Source organism: Pundamilia nyererei, unplaced genomic scaffold (genome assembly GCF_000239375.1).
Source record: "Pundamilia nyererei isolate P.nyererei 1_Seehausen unplaced genomic scaffold, PunNye1.0 scaffold00035, whole genome shotgun sequence".
In the NCBI taxonomy this organism is placed as follows: Eukaryota; Metazoa; Chordata; class Actinopteri; order Cichliformes; family Cichlidae; genus Pundamilia; species Pundamilia nyererei.
The window spans coordinates 4,255,743-4,275,120 of record NW_005187436.1 but is presented as its reverse complement, the minus strand read 5'-3'; the positions used below and the strand labels follow the sequence as shown (position 1 = coordinate 4,275,120).

General features: G+C 41.1%; 1 protein-coding gene across 2 annotated transcripts in view; it reads left to right on the top strand.

Moving 5' to 3' along the window:
- syt7a (synaptotagmin VIIa) overlaps positions 1–19,378 on the top strand; it is an 86,121-nt gene that overhangs the window by 29,200 nt on the left and 37,543 nt on the right. For both annotated transcript variants that reach the window (XM_005730109.1, XM_005730108.1), the window contains exons 2-3: positions 5,970–6,073; positions 19,293–19,372. In XM_005730109.1, the coding sequence (XP_005730166.1) occupies positions 5,970–6,073; positions 19,293–19,372 (184 nt within the window). The remainder of the gene's footprint in view (positions 1–5,969; positions 6,074–19,292; positions 19,373–19,378) is intronic.

Here is a 19,378-nt window from a genome sequence, read left to right as displayed (position 1 = left end):
AGGCTCTGTCATGGCACAACAGTGTTGCAGCTGAGCCACTGAGAGCATATATGGACAGAAAACCGGCACAAGTCCCTGTAGCCTACAGCGGATGCAAGAGACACTCTAACCACAGGTGCTCGCCACCTGTCACAACTTCACTGGTTACTTTACACATCCCAGTGATTGCAGCACATGGGGCTCCAGGTTTCACTGTGAATTGGGATTTACATTATGCTGTCTGGTATGGTTTTGCACAGTTATCATCACTGCATGCTAACATAAAGGGATGGAAAGCATTGACACCTGAGAAGCAAGAGTCCAGGGTCCAGGTACCAAAACCCTGAAAACACTTCTTTTAAACCAAGTGCTGTTGATATAAAATGACACGACTTTGGGGCAGAAAATTAATTCAGAAAGGATTTTTCCAAAAAAGGAACGATTAGGAGATATTTGACATTTCCAGAAGAGCTGCTTTGTTTTTTGAATCAAATACCAATATGCACCCACCAACCGGCTCACATTGTTGTCTGCAAGAAGGATAGAACTGTCAATAATCTTCCGTCCGTCCTATTTGAAGTGGCGTTCTTTCGCGAGCAAATACCTATTGAGCCTCGCCAGACTGCCTGGCTTTACAATAATGTGATGAAACATGCCAAAACAGCAGGTCATGCTTTGAGCACTCTGCAGCATTTCCAGCATCCAGCTCTGTGCTCACTGTGTTAAATGTCACCTCATCAACTGCATTATTTACCTGGAACTGCAATCATTTTTCATTATATCCACATCTCGTCTGCTGAATGTTTTTTAGACTCTTCCCACTCAAATTATTTTGTGCAACTGAGCAAAAGGCGAAATATTTATTTTGTGTGCCTTCGTATGCATGCGCTGTTTACTGACATCCAGCCTTTTGTCTTGAGACGCCAGCTGCAAACATTGGAAATTATCTGAGCTCCGAATTGAGCCAGAAGGTAGATAGAAGCAAATTGAAATGCTCAGTATTACAATATACCTGGAGGTAAATACCATTTCTGCTGTTACGCACAGATTCTGCCTCAGAGGGGACAGACTGTGAAGACATCTGAGTGACATCTAAGGATTACCCCGCAGCTCAGTGGATATAAAGAGGGCAGAGCCCAGGCTCAAGTACAAGAAGCAGGGACATTGAAGTGGCAATTAGGCTATGAGCTTTTCACCTAGAGCTTCTAAGGCACTGGCCTCTCCACCTCAGTCAGTACATAAAGATGAGGTATGGCAGCTTTGCTGACTGGATGCTGCTCCAGTTCCGCCTGTCCAATGAGCAATTTCTTCTCTCCCCCCCCTGAGGATTGGTCCCTTTCTGCCTGACTTACCTCACTTCATGTGCACCAGATCTCCTACGTGCATTTTATCCCTCAATGCTGCTAGCCATACACTCTATGCAAAAGAGTCTGCGCTTTGATATTTCCTGCAAGTTCTCGTTGGCCGTCCACATTTAACCTCCTACACGAAGCGCTTTGTTGTCCTGAAAGGGTTTTTTATTGCAGGCTCATTTACAACATCACCGTCACCACTCACACCAGTATGTAGTGCCATTTATTTTCTCTTTTATGTACATATAAAAAGCGATCGCCACTGAAATCTCAAGCAAACAAGCGACTTTCAAGTTCAAGAGTGCTCTGACTTCTAAAAGCTTCTGATCAAAGGGTTCAATGGCTCGTTTAGCTCACTTGTCAGTTTTTACTGAGTGGTGCCATTTTCCACCAGCCTTCATTTAAAAAGGGTCTTTTCTTTCGTTACTTGGTTACATATGGTAAAGATTGCATTTTATGTTTGCTGCCCTCGTTTAACTTCAAGTGGAAACCTTATTTCAGCTCCGGCATACAAGTTTTATCTTCCACCTCGCTAATGTATCACCTGCTCGAGGATTTCAGGCTAAAAGTTTTGTAGTGTTCACGGGGAAAGATAAATTGAATTTCCTGAGTGCTGTGATAGCTGCGTGTTGTTCGGGCTTCTCTTACTCTAATGATGCTTCTTTTTCCTCCACAGCCGTGGCGCTGAAGATTTGCATATCTTCATAATACTGCAGAAGCAGTGCATTTCCTTCTCGTCATCCCTCAGCCTGCATGCTATAGCTGTCTATAGTGTTTCCCAAAAAAGGAGCACATATCCCATGAAGTGGAAAGCAGAAGTCAGCTGTCCATTACTGAGAGCAGTAGCATGGCCTCTTTGGACTGCGTTTTAGTTGGAAGCTTTTTACTCCCTTAGCTCTCATGACTGACACAGCTCATAAAGCACACCCCCCCACACCCTCCGACCTTCAGAGAGAATACAGGACCCTACATCAGCTGCTGGCTTTCACAGATCCACCTGAGTCTCCAACCTCTTCCACAGTTCAAAACAGCCATCAGAGAGCCACTTAGCTCTGCAGCTACCACAAGCCGTAGCTGGACACTAGTTCAGCTCTCCTTATTTAAGATCTATCACTCCCTTCGCTGATGTCATAGCATCTAATGGACTCTGCTTTATTGACTTCTCTGTGAATATACAGTAGCAGAGTACATGGCATCTATTTTCAAACCGCTATGAATAGAGATAATCATCATTCAGGATATGGGTGCATTTCACTGACCCTCTCATGCTCAGAGGGGCATGTTTGCTCTTCTTTACCATTGGTAGCCCGTCTGTTGATAAAGACAGATGGATGGATAAAGACTATTATGCCGATTATATCTACTGTATCTGTACAATCAGTGCATGTTCAGTCGAGCTGGATTGTGCCTTTTTTTCCAGTCTGGGTCAGTCTCTGTAATCAGGAAATAAACTCAGGTAGTGTCTAATGTTTGAGATGTTTAGGATTCTTATCTTGCAGGCGATACAGGTGTAAAAGCAGGTTTCCATCAGCCACACAGAGCAAAGTTCAGTTCCCGCTGGCGCCGGTTAAGGCACGTATTCTTTCTGTCGCTATAGTCTGAAAATCCACAGAAACATCTGCAAGCAGCTCACGACACAGAGCTGCTGAAGGAGTTGCGTGGTTGAGGCTTTTTGTGCGTTTATTGTTTTCTCAGTTTACAGCTGATCTAAGAGTGGTAAGAACTTGACAAGAAATGCAAAATACATTATTATTGCTACATAATGAAATTAAATGTGGCGCTGTGTGAAATAGGTTCATTGTGTTAAAAGTCAAGGATGCCGACATTTTGTTTAGAAAGCACTGAATGTAAGCCAAATCTTGTTTCTAGGAAAGCTCCACAGAGTACACAAATCATTAGCTGGTCCCAATGGTGCAGGGACATATTTAAAAGTGGATCGACAGACAAACCGGTAAACAAGCATTTAAACTGTAATAAATGATATAATTTACTGGCTCCTGTTGAGAGTCTAAGGTGGCTAACACAAACCAGCTATTGGCAGGTAAAAAGAAGGACCTGGCAACACTATTCCTCATTTTAGGTTGTTTGCTTAGCTGAAATGAGGACAGTCAGCAGGAACATTGATAAAGGAAAAATAAAAGGACGACATTACTTGTTATTTATTTATTTATTTATTTTTATAAGGGATGCACAGTCTGTGTTGCCTATATTTCCCCATCCAGGGTTCAAGGTTTTTTTTTTCTAATGCGCAAACTAAATGATTCTTTTGCACCCCAAAATAAAATGTTATAAGACAAAATAACCATCCTTTGTCCCACAAAGACTCTGTGTGTGGCAATGCTTGTGTGGTTGAGTTTGCTCTCTCTTTTCTGAAGTGGCCTCGGGTGTCTCAGTGACTTGAAAACAGCGGTTCAGGTTGAGGGAAAGCGCGAATAAAATGGAGATCCCATTCAGACTTTCCCTATGAAATATCACCTGCCACTATTATTCCTTTCTAGTCACGTCAGTTCCCCGAGGAGATGGCAAGGTGGACAATAAGGCAAAAGATGTGACAGAGAAGGGAGATGAAAAGTAAGGATGCAGTGATGGTAAATTATGGGCTGATGCCAAGGTTTAAAATACTTTTTGGCTCTTTATTTTGGCTCTTTTATGTCAGGGTCACAAAGACATCTTTGTTATAAAGAAGTAATTCGACTGTTTTGAAGTCTTTTAACTCTTCTGTGAAAGGAGTTGATGTGTGGAGTGCTGAAGGATGGACCCAAATGCAGGACGTGGGATGTAAATAACAATAAAAAACCTTTTATTGAAGCCAAAGGTGCACAAGTTCACAGAGGAAGGCATAACAGACACTTTAACAGCAGACAAAGAGAAGACGGGACTATTGCCACATTCCAGATACCTCGGAACTCACTCCTGGGCCGGTGCGTTCCGAGGTATCTGCGTGTCGTCTCCCAGGATTGAAGCTGTGATTTTTTTTTGCTTGTTAGGCAAATGTGTAAAGCACTACACTACAAAAAAACTACCTGCTATACCACCATGCAGAAAGGCAAGTTTAAACTGCCTTTGAAAAGCCATCGCCACGTCCAAAGGTCTCCGTGAGAGAGCTTTCCAGTGTTGCAAAATCTCTGTCTAGTTTTGAGCCTGATCACATGACCTCAGAGACCTCCTGGCGATGCATGGATGTAAAGTTCTTGTGCTTGTCCATGCAAAACTCTAAAAGAAAAAAAAAGTCTGGAGTTGATAGAGAGTCTCTGCAGCTGAATTAGCAGCGCTGTGTCATGCGAGTACCTAGAAGGCAACCCGCAGATGCTCCAAGGAAGTTTTGTTAAGATGAGTAAACAACGAATTACAATAATCCAGACGTGACGAGATAGAGGGATGAATAACAATCTCCAACTCAGAGCGTGACACAAACAGGGACCAGATATCACAGTGCAACGATAAAACTAATCAAGCAAGAAGCAAGGCTGAAAATTGCTAGAATAGTAATGAAATCAGAGTATAGTGAAATCAGAGGATAACTTTAATCCAAAACGTCAAACTCTAATACAATGCCTAAGATTTTAATCGCCTAAATCAACAAAAAGCTACCATGACATCTTCATCCCACTGTCTTTAATCGTTAGGCCGGCACAAAAATTAATGCAACACCACTGCCATTACTTAATGCCATCTCATTTGCCTGTAGGCCTACGGCCAGTACCGGCCCCACGTCTGGCCGGTATATTGGTGTATCCTTAATGGAAAGGGCAGTTATGACAAGCAAAGGAAGGAAAGAAGACAGCAGCTGGGAGGAAGGCAAACCCAGTAACTGAAAGCCAAAGCCTGCCTGTTTGTCATTGTTTATCACTTGTGGGTGTGAAAATGTATCCTGACATCCATTTATCGCTGTATGTTTTAGAATCAGTTAGAAAGAAATCCTGAATTTGAATACATAGCCATCTTTCCTGCAGCGCAGATAAGAAAAGCTCAGTGAGGCCGTCTGTCCTCGTGCTGCAAAGTGAAGCCCATCCAGTTGTTTTAAATGTGAGAGAATGTGGAATTGAAAACTCAAGAGTGCTGATGTGTGAATCTATTCTGTCTCAGTCACACACTGAGACACATGTGAGCAGCAATAGATGATGTTTTTTTATGACTCTCTTCCAGAGCCACCTCTCTCGCTGGGCATCTACCGATACCCATAAATCATGAGCTCTCTTGTATTGTCAGCCTCTCCTCTCCTCCTCCTCTCTCCCCCTCCTCCCTCCACTTTCAGACTGTCACTTAACAAGCTGTGACACAGTGACAGTGATGTGTGTGCATCTGAGTGATGCCTGGCTCCACTCCTTATTGGAAAGGTATTGAAACGCTCCGGCATGAAAGGGCTGGTGATGAGATTGTATTTCTTAGGTTTTTATGAGAATGTAAAAAAAAAAAAGAAAAAAAGGGGAGCTCTGCTCGGCTATTCAATTAAACGTGGTGAGAGAAATCCCTGCTTTCTTTTGGGTTGCACCCTTTGACAACATGATGTACAATGTCCTCCATGTTTCTATTTTACACATGTTGAAGAAAATATCTGTGTGTGTACCAAAAACCATCACTCACATTAAAAAAAAAATCTCTTTCCACCCTCCTGTATGTGTGTGTGTTTGTGCACAGGCTCAGTGTCCCTCAGTGTGTTCCTGGTCTCCCTTGCAGTGACAGTGTGTGCTGTTTGGCTGGTGGCTCTTTGTGGCGTCTGTGGTTGGTGTCAGCGCAAGCTGGTGAGTTTACACACACACACACACACACACACACACACACACACACACACACACACACACACACACACGAGCTTCACTAACAGATACACTGTAGCTTCCAGTCACATTTGTTGCCACCCCATTATCCTTCAGTAATCAGAGAGCCTTAAATAAACAGTGTGGGTTTGCTACAAAAAAAAAAGACATTTCAGAGCATCATCAAAAAAGTACAATGTGTGCAGCTATTAAGAAAGTCTGTGCAAATATTTTGTGCAGTTGAGAAATTTCGAACGCAACAATTTATGTGGACGGATTAATTGTGGACTGACAATTCAAATACAGCATTGCAAGTAGTAGTCTTGTTATTAACAGCTAGCGCTACTTGACTGTTATTGTTGACTTTACTTCTAGCAAGTTGAATTTTCTTGTTAATTACTTATTATTATCATTAATTGTCTAATTACAATATTCCTGTGAGGTTAGCAAGATAGCGAATCAAGCATAAGTTCCCTGATTCAGAAGTGACAGGAAACACAAATCCAACTTTTCCAGTACACGCACTAGTATTCAGCCCTTGCTGGTCATAAGCCTGGATAAATGGGAGGATTGCATCTGGCATTGAAATCTGTGCCAAGGTATATATGTGGATTGATTTACTGTGGGAAATAACAGAGGAAATGAAAGTTGTAAATGCAAATTTTACATTACTAACTGGAACTGGAACTTTTTAAAAAATTCAACAAACATTTCTAACTTTTTTTGATGGTAGAAATATATGCTGCTGAAGCTATAATTTTACTGTTCACCTCACAGGAATATAGTAATTAGCTTAACAACAAATTTGAGTTGCCAAAACTCTTGGAAACAAGTTTTGAAAACTCATTTTGCCTCATTATGCCTGCCTCATTTTGAGTTTTCTTAGCACTAACCAAAACGGGATTATTAATGATTTTACAGTGTTTTGTATTAACTGCTAATCATTAATTAGTGTGTAAGTAGTTGAATCACTGTATCTGGATTAGAATTAATTTTATCTAACTTTTTAAACAGCTATTTATCGATTCTTCTAGAAGTTTATCAGAAGAGGATGACAGGATCATAAGATGGTTTCTAACTGAACAATAAAAAATAAGACATTCATATATTTGCAGTGAATGGACTTTGAACTGACTCTTTGTTGTCCTGTGAATAATACAGCTTTTTAAAAACTCAAACAATTATGCAATAGAAAGTACTCTGTAAAAGGTTTAGAAAGAAACTATGTATCCAATGGGACCAACTTAAAGACATTTGCAAAATGACAAGGCCCTTTCTCAGTCTAAGGAGTCCCTGTAAAAAGCAGCATTATAGTGATTTCCAAATGGGTTATAAGATTCATAGAAACATTATCATGTGTTTGCCACAAAAATACATTTAACTCAACAATTGAGTGGAACTAAACAGCTTTGAGAAGAATGGGTATAAGCTAACAAAAAGGATCACAATAAAGAAAACATAAAGGAACAGATAAATGATTTAGGAATGACCATAGCTAGCTTAAACTGTGGCTATTAGTTAAGGCATTAGCTAACAGTACAGCTAAAACAATGAAACTGTGAGCTAAAACTAATGGATAAACCATTCAGATAGTTTGCTAAATATTATGATCACTTGTTAATGGAGTATTAGTTGTATTTATAGTTAAATGGCTAAGACAGTTCGCTTACAATCCGATCAATATTGTCGCTAAAAGCAAACAGCTGAAAGTAATCCACATCCACTTTAACATGAATTCTAATGAGGTGCTGTTGATGAAAGGGTTGTTGAGTCCATCTGACAGCCTGTATGAGTACATTAGATGAAATAGGCTGATAAACACTGTAGTAGGGTACTAATTAACCTCCTAAATATGACCATCTCAGCATTTCTAAAGAGTGCTGATACAGCGTCAGCACCAGTCCACTCGATGGGAAGAACCAGATCAAAAAGACTGACCTCTGACAGGGGGCATGTCATCGTGATTATGTGGTATGAAATGTGATTGATTAAAGGGAGGCAACCACTCTTTAGACAGACCGAGCGGTATGGGCTGGTGGCACTTTGGCTGACTGATTCTTTTTTTTTATTTATTATTATATTCACATGCCTCTAAAGTTAATTGGTTTCAGGTTCATCCTGTGCTTGTACAACCGAGGAACACGGGTCACCTATTTCACATTTATTGTTGGCTCCAACTCCTATTTATTTGAGCTCACCATCACGCTGCTGTTAAACTTACTGGTCCACAGATGGCAGAATTTGGCACTGCAACAGGCTCCACACACCACATGTCTCACTACATAATATCATTTGTATCGCCAGCAAGGTGACTGTATCTAGATTACTTCTTGATGCCATTACAACATATAGGGAGGAAATGATCTGTGCTGAAATGCAACAGAGGTACAACACAGGCTTTCTATTGTTTGCTTCAGTGGAACATCACATTATATTTGATATTCCACTTTAAAGTAAATGGAGCAGTGAATGACTCCCAGTTTTCTGCTGTGGATGGAGGTAGTTCTGTTGCCACTACCTTGGAAAGTCCCTTAGGTCCTCTCCAGAGCACTGCTGTAAATGGATCTTATTTCCATCCTGTGATAGTGCTGTGCAGCAGCCACAGAGGAGCAGGGGGCTGGGATAGGGGGCTGGGATAGGGGGCCGATCTTTAGGCCTTATGACCCTGTGTGGGCAACTGTCCTCACACCACAGTTATTATAGTTGTTTTTTTTATAGTTTTTATTTGTATTGTTTTCAGGAGCTTATTTCTAGCACTATGTTGGATATGTTATCATCTATAAAACAGAAAGCTTTTTTCTTCTTCTTGCAAATGTCATGCTTTCTAACAATAGCAAGAATAAAGAAGAAGGCAGCCAATATCACTGATTTATTTTAATTGGACCTGGCTTTGATTTAATTAAAAAATGGGGTAATTTTACATTACAATCAGGCTTTTAAGCTAATATTTGATTTGTGAAAAGAAGGCTAAGAGGAATACACTCACCTCTCCTTTTTTAGGTTTACCTGTTCACATCCTTGTTAATGCCAGTGGCATGGCAGCAACTCAGTGCATTTATACATTTAGACAAGGTCAAGATGGGCTGGTCTGAGTATTTCAGAAAATGATGACCTGCTGGGATTTTCCCACACCAACATCTCTACAGAGAAAATGTTCAGTGAGTGGCAGATCTCTGGGCAAAAATACCTTGTCGATGACAGAGGTCAGAGGAAAATGGCCTGACTGCTCCAAGCTGAAAGGAAGCTAACAGGAACTCAACTCTCTTGTTATAAAGGTTTGCAGAAGAGCATCTCTGAAATCATAGCACGTCAAGTCATGAAGCAGATTGGCTACAGCCACAGCAGACCACACTGGGCACCAATGACTACAATTCATACAGGTGCAAAAAAACAAAATAAAATATTGAATATTGAAAAGAAAAATGTCCTGATATGATGAGTCTTAATTGGTCCTTTAACATTCAGATGGTAGGGTCAGAATTAGGCAAAAACAGCATGAAAGCATGGATCCATCCTGCCTTATAGAAACTGTGCAGGCTGGTCATTGTCTAATGGTGTGCAATATAGTTTTCATATTTTCATGGCTCACTCTGGGTCCCTGAGTGGAAACTACCTGAGTACTGTTGCTGACCATGCCAAGACCGTGTACCCATCTTCTTAAAATAACACACCATGTCACAAGGCTCAGATAATCTCAAGCTAGTTTCCTGAACATAGCAGTACTCTAATGGCCTGCAGTCACCAGATCTCAATCCAGTAAAGCACCTTTGAGGACTGTTTCCAGCCCCTTGTTTAATCTATGCAATGAAGAATTAAGATAGTTCTGAAGGAAAACAAATGAGTACCTAATCGTGTCTGGTAAGCCTACATCTTCAACCAAATTCAAGATCTCAGTCATTACGTTAAACCCTCCATTATGTTTTGTCATAATGCCAATAAATATGGAGCCAAATCCAGGATTCAGGGACAAGAAACAACTGAACAGTATATTTGGACAGGAAAGTTGCCTCCTTACAGGAGCTTGGAGGGGAGAGTATGGGGTGAAAAATGGGCAGGCAGATTAGAAACTGGAAAGCATTTTTCCCTCAGCAGGAGGAAACCAGCATGAGAGCGCAGGTGAACCGAGTTTGAAGGAGTGGTCCAGAAACTTTCCACAGGGCAAGGAAATTCAGAGACGTGTTTCCAGCTGTCTTCGCACCAGGCAACTCACCAGAGAAACAGAACAGAAAGCAAGGTTAGGAATTTCATGGAGAACGGAACCGTGAGAAACCACTACAAACCCTGATTACCACCAACGAAGAGGCAACAATTCCGCTTGAGCCGGTCTTTAATACTGCATCCTTGATGAGCTGATGAGAAACAGGTGCACAAGCTCCAGAAAACTAGAAAAACCAGCCTACTGCTCCACCTGAGAGGTGCCAGGAAACCAGGTCTGACATGAGGGTATTTGGCAAGAGGGAAATAGGTATTATAATTCTGTGCCATTAATTTATGAAGGCTAAAAAAAACTTCCCAGGCTCATATAAACAACAAGTCTAAATTGACAAACCTAAAAAACTGTGCCTCAGGCACAGGATGACCATCTCATTGAAGATACCAATTTGCGTACTTATGTTTTTTTCTTATCTGTGCATCTTACACTGTTTACATCAGAGCGTGTGCTTTTGTGCGTGTGTGTGCTGTGGCGGGGGGTTATACAGAGTGGCATTAAGATGTTAATTAAGGCCTTTGTAATCTTTGGACCACTTATTTTGAGAAAAATGTCAGCCGCCCACTGGTGTGAAACCACATTAAACGCAGACGGTTGATGTACAAAATAATTAAGTGTGACTGAGATGAATGGCGGTCATTTGCATTGATGAGAAACTTGTTATTGGTAAAACAGCGCACTTTGACGAAGCACAAAAACTGCTAATCTTGTTCAAAATCATTTTCCCACGTTAATCTTATCGTCTTCAAAATGCCTATGTTGTATATGGGGCTAACAACAATGAAGGCTTGGCAGCTATATAATCTGTTCTTCTAACATAAATTGCGCTACAAAAGGTTTCCGCATCCACACTTAGCTGGAGCTCTTTATCTCTGTTATTTTCCGTGGCAGCGCCGTATTGCCTGAAAGCATGAGTAGAGTGCACATACAGTATAATTTGCTTTATCACAGTAACTTCCAACTAAGCCCTGTTATTTTAAATACCTGCAATATATGGTATGATACAAAATCACACAGGCTTTTGTTTTTTTTATTCACATGATACTGTCATTAGGAAAGAAGCTCTCAGCATTCGATCATTTGATGCTCATTTTATCTAAAGCCACCACGGGCCAGTCCATGTCTAAAACTCTAATTTTTGATATTTCTGAGTGTACTCTTTGACAGTGTCAGCTTTCATAAAAACAAATGTTTGCCTGAAGCTTCACGTGTCAGTTGCGAGTGGGCCCATGCCACTTTCGCTTATGATTCATAGGTTAATAGACAAGACATTTTGGGCGAGTGTTGCTTTCGGTGTTTTAGAGCTGGCAACCAGTGCAGTGGGTTTTTATTTAAAAAGTCCTCATGTGCAGTCATCCTGAAGCCTCCTTCTTGCTTAGCTCTCTGTTATTTAAGCCCCCTGGAAGTATTACAAATTGAATGCTTCTCCTTAGACTTCCTGTTTGCTCATGGCTGTTTATAAACTCGCTGGCATCAATTAATATTTTTTTAATATTTGCTTTTTTTAGTCAAGTAATTATTCTGTGCTCTTCCATCCTGACAACTAAAGGACGTACAGACGATAATGCAGTGATGAGCTCGTGCGTTGAGAAGCTGAGGACTGTCAGCGGGGGCTTGTGTTGTAGGTGTTGGGAGAGATTTTGAGATATCAGAGGTGATGCAGCTAACATCTGTTTGGGCAGCAGTGGCTGTTTGGCATTCAGAAACTCTCCGCCTGCTCCTGTGAGCCCTGTGCCGTTTGATCCATGACATAGTTGTGAGTGAGGTTGAGATTGGACCTGACCACAGTCGCAGCCTGATTCAGTCCCTGTTGGGCTTGTATCAACAACATTCGGCACTTTGCTTGCATTAAGTGGGTGTCAGGAGTTCACAGTCGTTAATGGGATGATAGTAATTACATTCATCGGAGGAGGGGGGAGATGTGAAAATTGATAATTGCAGAATTTCAAAAGGAGAATTGTCACAATCATCGGGAAAATTACAGTAACTGCACAGTATGTAAACGTTTGGATTCTTGACCTGTCACGTTCAATGACGGAAAGCGGTGTCGGTTATTTCTGTGTCTTATCTTTCCGCCATTACATACTTCTTCATGTCAGAAAATACTACAGGTACACATACGTATATAAAAATGTTTTGACAGATGCTAAAAACTCAGTGATCACTTGATGATTTAGCAGCAGACGACCATTTTAATAGTGCACTCCTCTCTAATTATGGTGTGATGTGGGTAATATTGAGCGAGCATGTAGACTCTTGCTGCCTGCTAATTCACAGCAAACAAACACAGCTGGGTGTTGGAAGGCAGTGCACTGCCAGCAGAGACAGAGAGAGTGGTAGTTTCACTCAGTCTCCTCTCATGTGTTCCTTCAAGAAAACCCTCAGCTTTACCCTGGGCAGTCCAGCATCAAGCCTTTGTTCACTCGTCTGCGCTCACTTATCTGATGGAGCAAATACAGAAAACAAAGAGAATCGGCAAGTTAATAAGTAGTAGTTAATAATTCAGAATAGCCTGTACAGTCTTAATTCGCTCTGTTTTAGACAAAAATAAGACAAAAGAAGATGTAGCTTACTGAACAACAAGAAACAGCAAGTCTTACAAATTAGATGAGAAAACTCAGTTTTGGGTAAGGTGGCTAATTAAAAGGAGTACGGTAGAGTCAACATCAAGTCAACGCTCTCTTACAAAACAAGAAGTATTGATCAGATTATATCAATGACAAAAGTAAATACATGTGTCTATGTTTGTGTGGGCTGAATTAGTTTGTTGGTCATGTAGCTCAGACACTGTCTCTCTGGAGACAGCTGGCAAGTTACACTATATTGCCAAAAGTATTCACTCAGCCAATCAAATTATTGAATTCAGGTGTGCCAATCCCTTCCATGGATACAGGTCTATGAAATCAAGCACCTAGGCGTTAGACTGCTTCTACAAACATTTGTGAAAGAATAAGTCACTCTAAAATCACAAAGTGGGGTCAGCAGATGCAGAGGTGCATAGAGGTCGCCAACTTTCTGCAGAGTCAATCGCTACAGACCTCCAAAGTTCACGTGGCTATTAGATTAGCTGAAGGACAGTGTGTAGACTGTGTATTCTTCATGGAATGGGTTTCCATGGCCAAGCAGCTGCATCTAAGTCTTACATCACTAAGCGAAATGCACAGCATCGGATGCAGTGGTGTAAAGGACGTTACCACTGGACTCACTGGCAAGCAGTGGAGATGTGTTTTCTGGAGTGACGAATCACACTTCTCCGTCTGGCAGTCAGATGGAGTAATCTGATTTTGGTGGTTTCCAGGGCAACGGTACTTGTCTGACTGCATTGTGCTAAAGTTTGGTGGAGCGGGGATTATAGTGTTGTGGTTGTTTTTCAGGAGTTGGGCTCAGCCCCTTAGTTCCAGTGAAAGGAACTCTTAATGCTTCAGCATACCAAGACATTTCACGCTCCCAACTTTGTGGGAACAGTTTGGAGATGGTCTCTTCCTGTTTCAACATAAGTGCACACCCATGCACAAGGCAAAATCAAACCTTTTTTGCAAGTCTGGAGTGGAAGAACTTGACTGGCCTGCACAGAGTCCTGACCTCAACCTGCCAGAACACCTTTGGGATGAATTACAGCAGACTGCAAGCCAGGGTTATCCAACATCAGCGTCTGATCTCACAAATTAGCTTCTGGAAGAGAGGTGAAAATTCACATAAACACTCTCCTAAACCTTGTGGAAAGCCTTCACAGAAGAGTTGAATTGGTTAAAGCTGCAAACCCATATTTATTTAACCATTATTTATACGGGTATTCTGATTTAGACTCAATATCTCATTTACAAATGACCTGTTTCAGATGGCATAGTAAAATTACACCAGTAAAAAAAGCAACAATAAAAAAGCTTAAATTGTCTAATGTTTACATGGCCATATCACTACATTGAACCCTGAATATTGTATCATATAAAAACTTCTTCTTCTCCAAAAAAGGGCATCCAGCGAGTTTTCAAGACATGATGAAGCATGAAAGACTACATGTCTAGAATGAATGGTTAGCCAATAGTTGACATACTGTATTTGCTGGTTTTCCTTAATAAATTTCCCCAAATTTAATAAGTGACAGCTCAAAAACTAAAAAGATTGAAAGCCTTAGGGCTATAGATAAGAGTTACTTGGAACATTTGAAATTTTAATAAGCTTGCTTATCCTTGCTAACCCCACCCAGAGAGAAAACCACAGCAAATACTTACGATCGACAAATGAATAACAGCATCAGAAAAAGGAGCCAATGGCAGTGATTCTATTAAACCTGTTGTAAAGCTTTTAAATTCCAATTTTGCAATATTTAATGCAACAGAAATGAATCATCCACATGAAGGTTATAAAAAGGGCAGCTCTTCATCAGGAATGAAAAACAAACTGAGGCATTCAGTATTGAGATGCAGTATTTTGCTAATGTCACCTGACCTGACTCAATTTATTTTTTCCACTCACTCAAATTTAAACACATTATTTTGGCCTGATTTAAAGAACTCGCTGTCTTCTTATCCTTAGAGTGGCTTGCTTTAGTCCTTGATAAAAAAGACCTCCAAACATGGCTTCAACAAAATTATGTTTTATTTGCACAATTGAGGGGACAAACTGCCAGGCGCTTGCATAATCTGCAGCAACATAAAGTGGCACAATAAAACTTAAAAGCACAATGCATCCAAAAAACTCAGGATTTAGGGCCCGCTGTCACTCTTGAACTCTTTTGCAGGCATTTAAATGATATATATTGCAAAATGACGTTTCCATCAGTAAAGTTTATGAACACATTACTAAAACTAATTGAGACAGCTGAGAGAAGCCAGAGCTGATAAAGAACAAGACATTGCCTATTTATTCAACCAAAAGTATTATTTTGCTTTCAATGCTGATTATGTAATATTTGAAAATGTTTGCTAATTGCCTAATTACTCTTTTTTTTGGAGAGCCTTGGGTTCTTAGTTCCACTACGTCCTGCTCTACAGCCCTTCTATATTCCAATAATTTAATTTGTAACCTGCTCTGCTGCAGTTTGATTGTTAAAATGTATTAGTGGATTGTTTTTTTTTCTCTAAGTGGAGCCTCAGTGGAATTTGGGTATCTTTTATAATTGCTTCATCATAAGAGTTGGAACTATTATGAAGTAATGGCACAGAGCCAGACGCCACCCAATACTATGATCGTTGTAAACTCCCTGCCATTAAAGAAGAAGACAAAAAACACATTTTTTTTTCAGCCGCCATTTGAAATATTGACTTCATTTTCTTCATTATTTCTCGTCTCATGTCTGTGCCGTTGTATTCATCACTATTTTTGTAGCCTCCACACCTCCCATGAAGGCAGAAGCAGAGTGTTTGCCATCCATTCTTGTGAATGAGCCGAAGGAAGAGTGAAGAGGAGATGGATTTGAAGCTGTGCGTGTGTGCACGTGCACGGAAAGACAGATGTGTGTTTGTCACTCAGTGCCCACTGCAAAGTGTTCGACTCTTTCCTTGTTTTCACATCCAACCCGCTCGGGACTATCTGTCACTCATTGCTTCACTCAGTTCACTATTTGCACCTGTCCCCCCTCCTCCCATCTCTTTGTCTCTCACGGTGTTCTGCACCGCCTTTGTTTTCTCTCCTTTCTGGTAGCATCTTCTGTTTCTTTTCTTTTTTTTTCAAATTTGATTTCTATTTTCAGCCCTCAGCCCTCTTTCTGTACTGGACTCTCACTCATCATCTGTGTCTTCCCACCTTCCTGAAAATTTCACGATAGCGTTGAATGATGCATGAGTTTCCTTTGATAGTTTGTCCTCGCTTCACAGAAATACAGACAGTTCTGCCTTCCCAGAAATGATCGTTCAAGAATACTGTGTTTGCCTATGTGCAAGTATTTGTATAGGGAATGGTGTAAGAAATCATAATCGCTGGTTTTAGGTCTCTAGCCAGCATGTCATATCAAAAATATGCTTTAAAAGTTCATGAATAGGCTGAGGACATGTGCTCAGTGCAGCTCTGTGTCTATAATAACAGCTACATACACCTCTTGTATGCAGCTGTTCAGCGAGTCATCCTGTCAGATCAGTCTTTATTTATTTGGGGACCTTTCCAATTTAGGTTAGCGCTGATTATACAATAGGCGAGTGGCTTTGTTTCACTGTGTGCAATGGATATTATCAGTAGAGCTGTGTGGGCTTTATCATTTTTTCTCAGCAGTGTTATTGTCAACACTGGCTTTGTAACTAGTTCAACAGGATCCAAAGCCACAGTGTCAGTTTTCCTGCTGGGATTCAGTATATAGATTCTGACACATTTGCATTTCCATATAGACTTGCTTTGTCTGAGCATCGATCATGTAGAAGTGAGTCAGTCCAGAGGCAGTCAGAATATGTGGTTGATTTTTCCTTTGTGTTTTCTCTACATGTTATTAAGATCAAAATTATGATTAGTTTTGTTATTAAAGCAAATGTGATTTCAAAATGACGTGGAAAAATACACTCACCAACCACTTTTAGATCTAGATTTGATCTACCATGGTAGTACTGGGTGCAGGACCCCCTTTTGCTTTCAGAACTGCCTTATTTCTTCATGGCATAGAGTTAACAGGTGCTGGAAACATTCCTATGTTGACATGATAACATCACATAGATTTGGGGAATGCATACCCATGATGATAATCTTCCTTTACTGATTGGATTGTGATCTGGTGACTATGGACTGATTTGAGTACAGTGTACACACCGTCACGTTCAAGAAACCAGTTTGAGAAGATCTGAGCTCTTTGGCATAGTGTGCTGTCTTCAGGAGATGGGCCCACTGTGGTCATAAAGGGATGGACATGGTCAGTAGCACTACTCAGGTAGGTTACGGCATTCAAAAGATGCTCAGTTTGTATTAATGGATCCAAAGTTCTGCCAAGAAAATCTCTTCCAAACCAACAGACCACCACCAGCTTGAAATGTTGTTACTAGGCTGGACTGATCCGTGCTAACCCTGCCATCTGAACTGTTGGAGCACAAATGGAAACTCGCAAGACCAGACAACAATTTTCCGATCTTCTAGTGTTTTTGTAGTTGTTGGTGCCCAGTGTGGTCTACTGCTGCTGTAGCCAACCTGCTTCAAGGTTCAATGTGCTATCATTTCAGAGATGCTCTTCTGCAAACCTTTGTAACAAGTGATTATTTGAGCTATGGTTGCCTTCCTATCAGCTCAAAGCAGTTTGGGCATTCTCCTCTGACCTCTGATGTCAACAAGACATTTTTGTTAGGATGCCTGGGTTGTTCACCCAGTGTTTTTGAGTTTATTATATTATTTATCATTTCTATTCTTTGGTTTCTTTGTTACAGTTCTGTCTTATGATTTATGTCTCTGTGTAATCCTTGCTGTCTCGCCTGTCTGCTATATCCCCGTGTCCAGTCAGTGTCTGTGTCTGTCCTGGTCCCACGTCTCTGTTCCCTCTGTTGTAGTGCCTGCCTGTGAGTCTGTCTGTAATTTCGCGTCTCTGTGTTATGTTTCCTGTTTTACTTTGAAAGTCTGTGTCATGTAAATGCGTCTGGTTTTGCTTCCTTTGTCTCGTTAGGCCTGATTTGCCCCAGCTGTGTTTCCCTCCTGTTACCCATTCCCTGATTGCTCCCTCTGTGTATTTAAGCCCTGTGTTTCTCTGTGTCGTGATCTACCGTTTACGATGCTGTGTGTTCTGTCTGCTTGCCTGAGCTTATTTGGAGTCTCAGTTTTGTTACCTTTTTGAGTTCAACATTAAAGCTGTTTTGAGTTCACCTTTTGCCTCCGAGCTTCTGCACTTTGGGTCCACCATTCCTGCCTGCTCACAGCCCTCACATAACAATTTTCACCCAGAGATCTGCTGCTCACTGACTATTTTCTCTGTTTTGGGAGATTATCTGTAAACCCTGGAGATGGCTGTCTGGGAAAATCCCAGTAGATAAATGCTCAGACCAGCCCATCTGAAACCAAGAACTATGTCACATTCGAAGTCACTTCAATCACCTTTCTTCCTCATTCTAATGCTTAGTGTGATCTTCAGCAGGACGTCGACTTTACTTGCCTAAATGCACCGTGTTTCTGCTTTGTAATTAGCTGGGCTACCAGATTCTGGCTTTTCATGGCTACTAGAGCGAAATGCAACAAGGAGATAGGAGAATCCTATCCATCCTATCCTCAATGTGTATCAGAGCATCACTTTCAGAGTTGCATTCACTGTATTTTGTGGGATAGGGACTTTTCAGACTGATCTCCCCCCTTATTCCACTTCCAGCAAAGTGTCAATAGAGCTTACCTTCAGTATGACATATGTGTTAAGCACCTTTAATTGAAATGAGCTTTTCCAGAAGAATGCCCACAGCCGACCTTACTTTTTGGTTACTGCAGGTCATGTGCTAGCTATTTGAAATAAGGCTTTTGCAGGACTTTCAAGAGGCTTCTCTGCAACACCCAGCAGATTACCTTCAACAGGCAATTGCTATGTAAATTTTTAGAGTGGTGCGAATGATAGTCATAGTCAGGAATGGTTCTTCACTGTAGATTTGATTTGACTTTGATTAGTGTAATCAGTAGACCAAGAAGTAAAGGACCAATGGCACGGTGTTCCTGAGATAACAGGAGACGCATTCGCACTTGAAATTAGTACAGCAAAACCACAGCTTCAAAGGACAAATCTAAGCTAACCTTTTGTTTCTCTGCTTTCTGTCATCCCCTCCCTCCGCTTGGCTCAAGGGGGAGACGCATAAGCCAGGAGTGGAAACAACAGACACTCCAGTCTCATAGTCATAGTCAGAAATGGCTCTTCACTGCAGATATGATTTGACTTTGATTAGTGTAATCAGGAGACCGTGAGGTAAAGGACTGATGACACAGTGTTCCTGAGATAACAGGAGAGGCATTTACATTTCATTTTAGGACTGAAAAAAACACGGCTTCAAAAGGAGAAATCTAAGCTAACCTTTGGTTTTTATTATTTTTCTGTCATCCCCCTGCTCTTGGCTCAAGGGGAAGAGGAATAAGCCAGGAGTGGAAACAGCAGACACTCCAGACTCGGCACGTGGGCGAGGGGAGAAGAAAGCCATCAAGTAAGT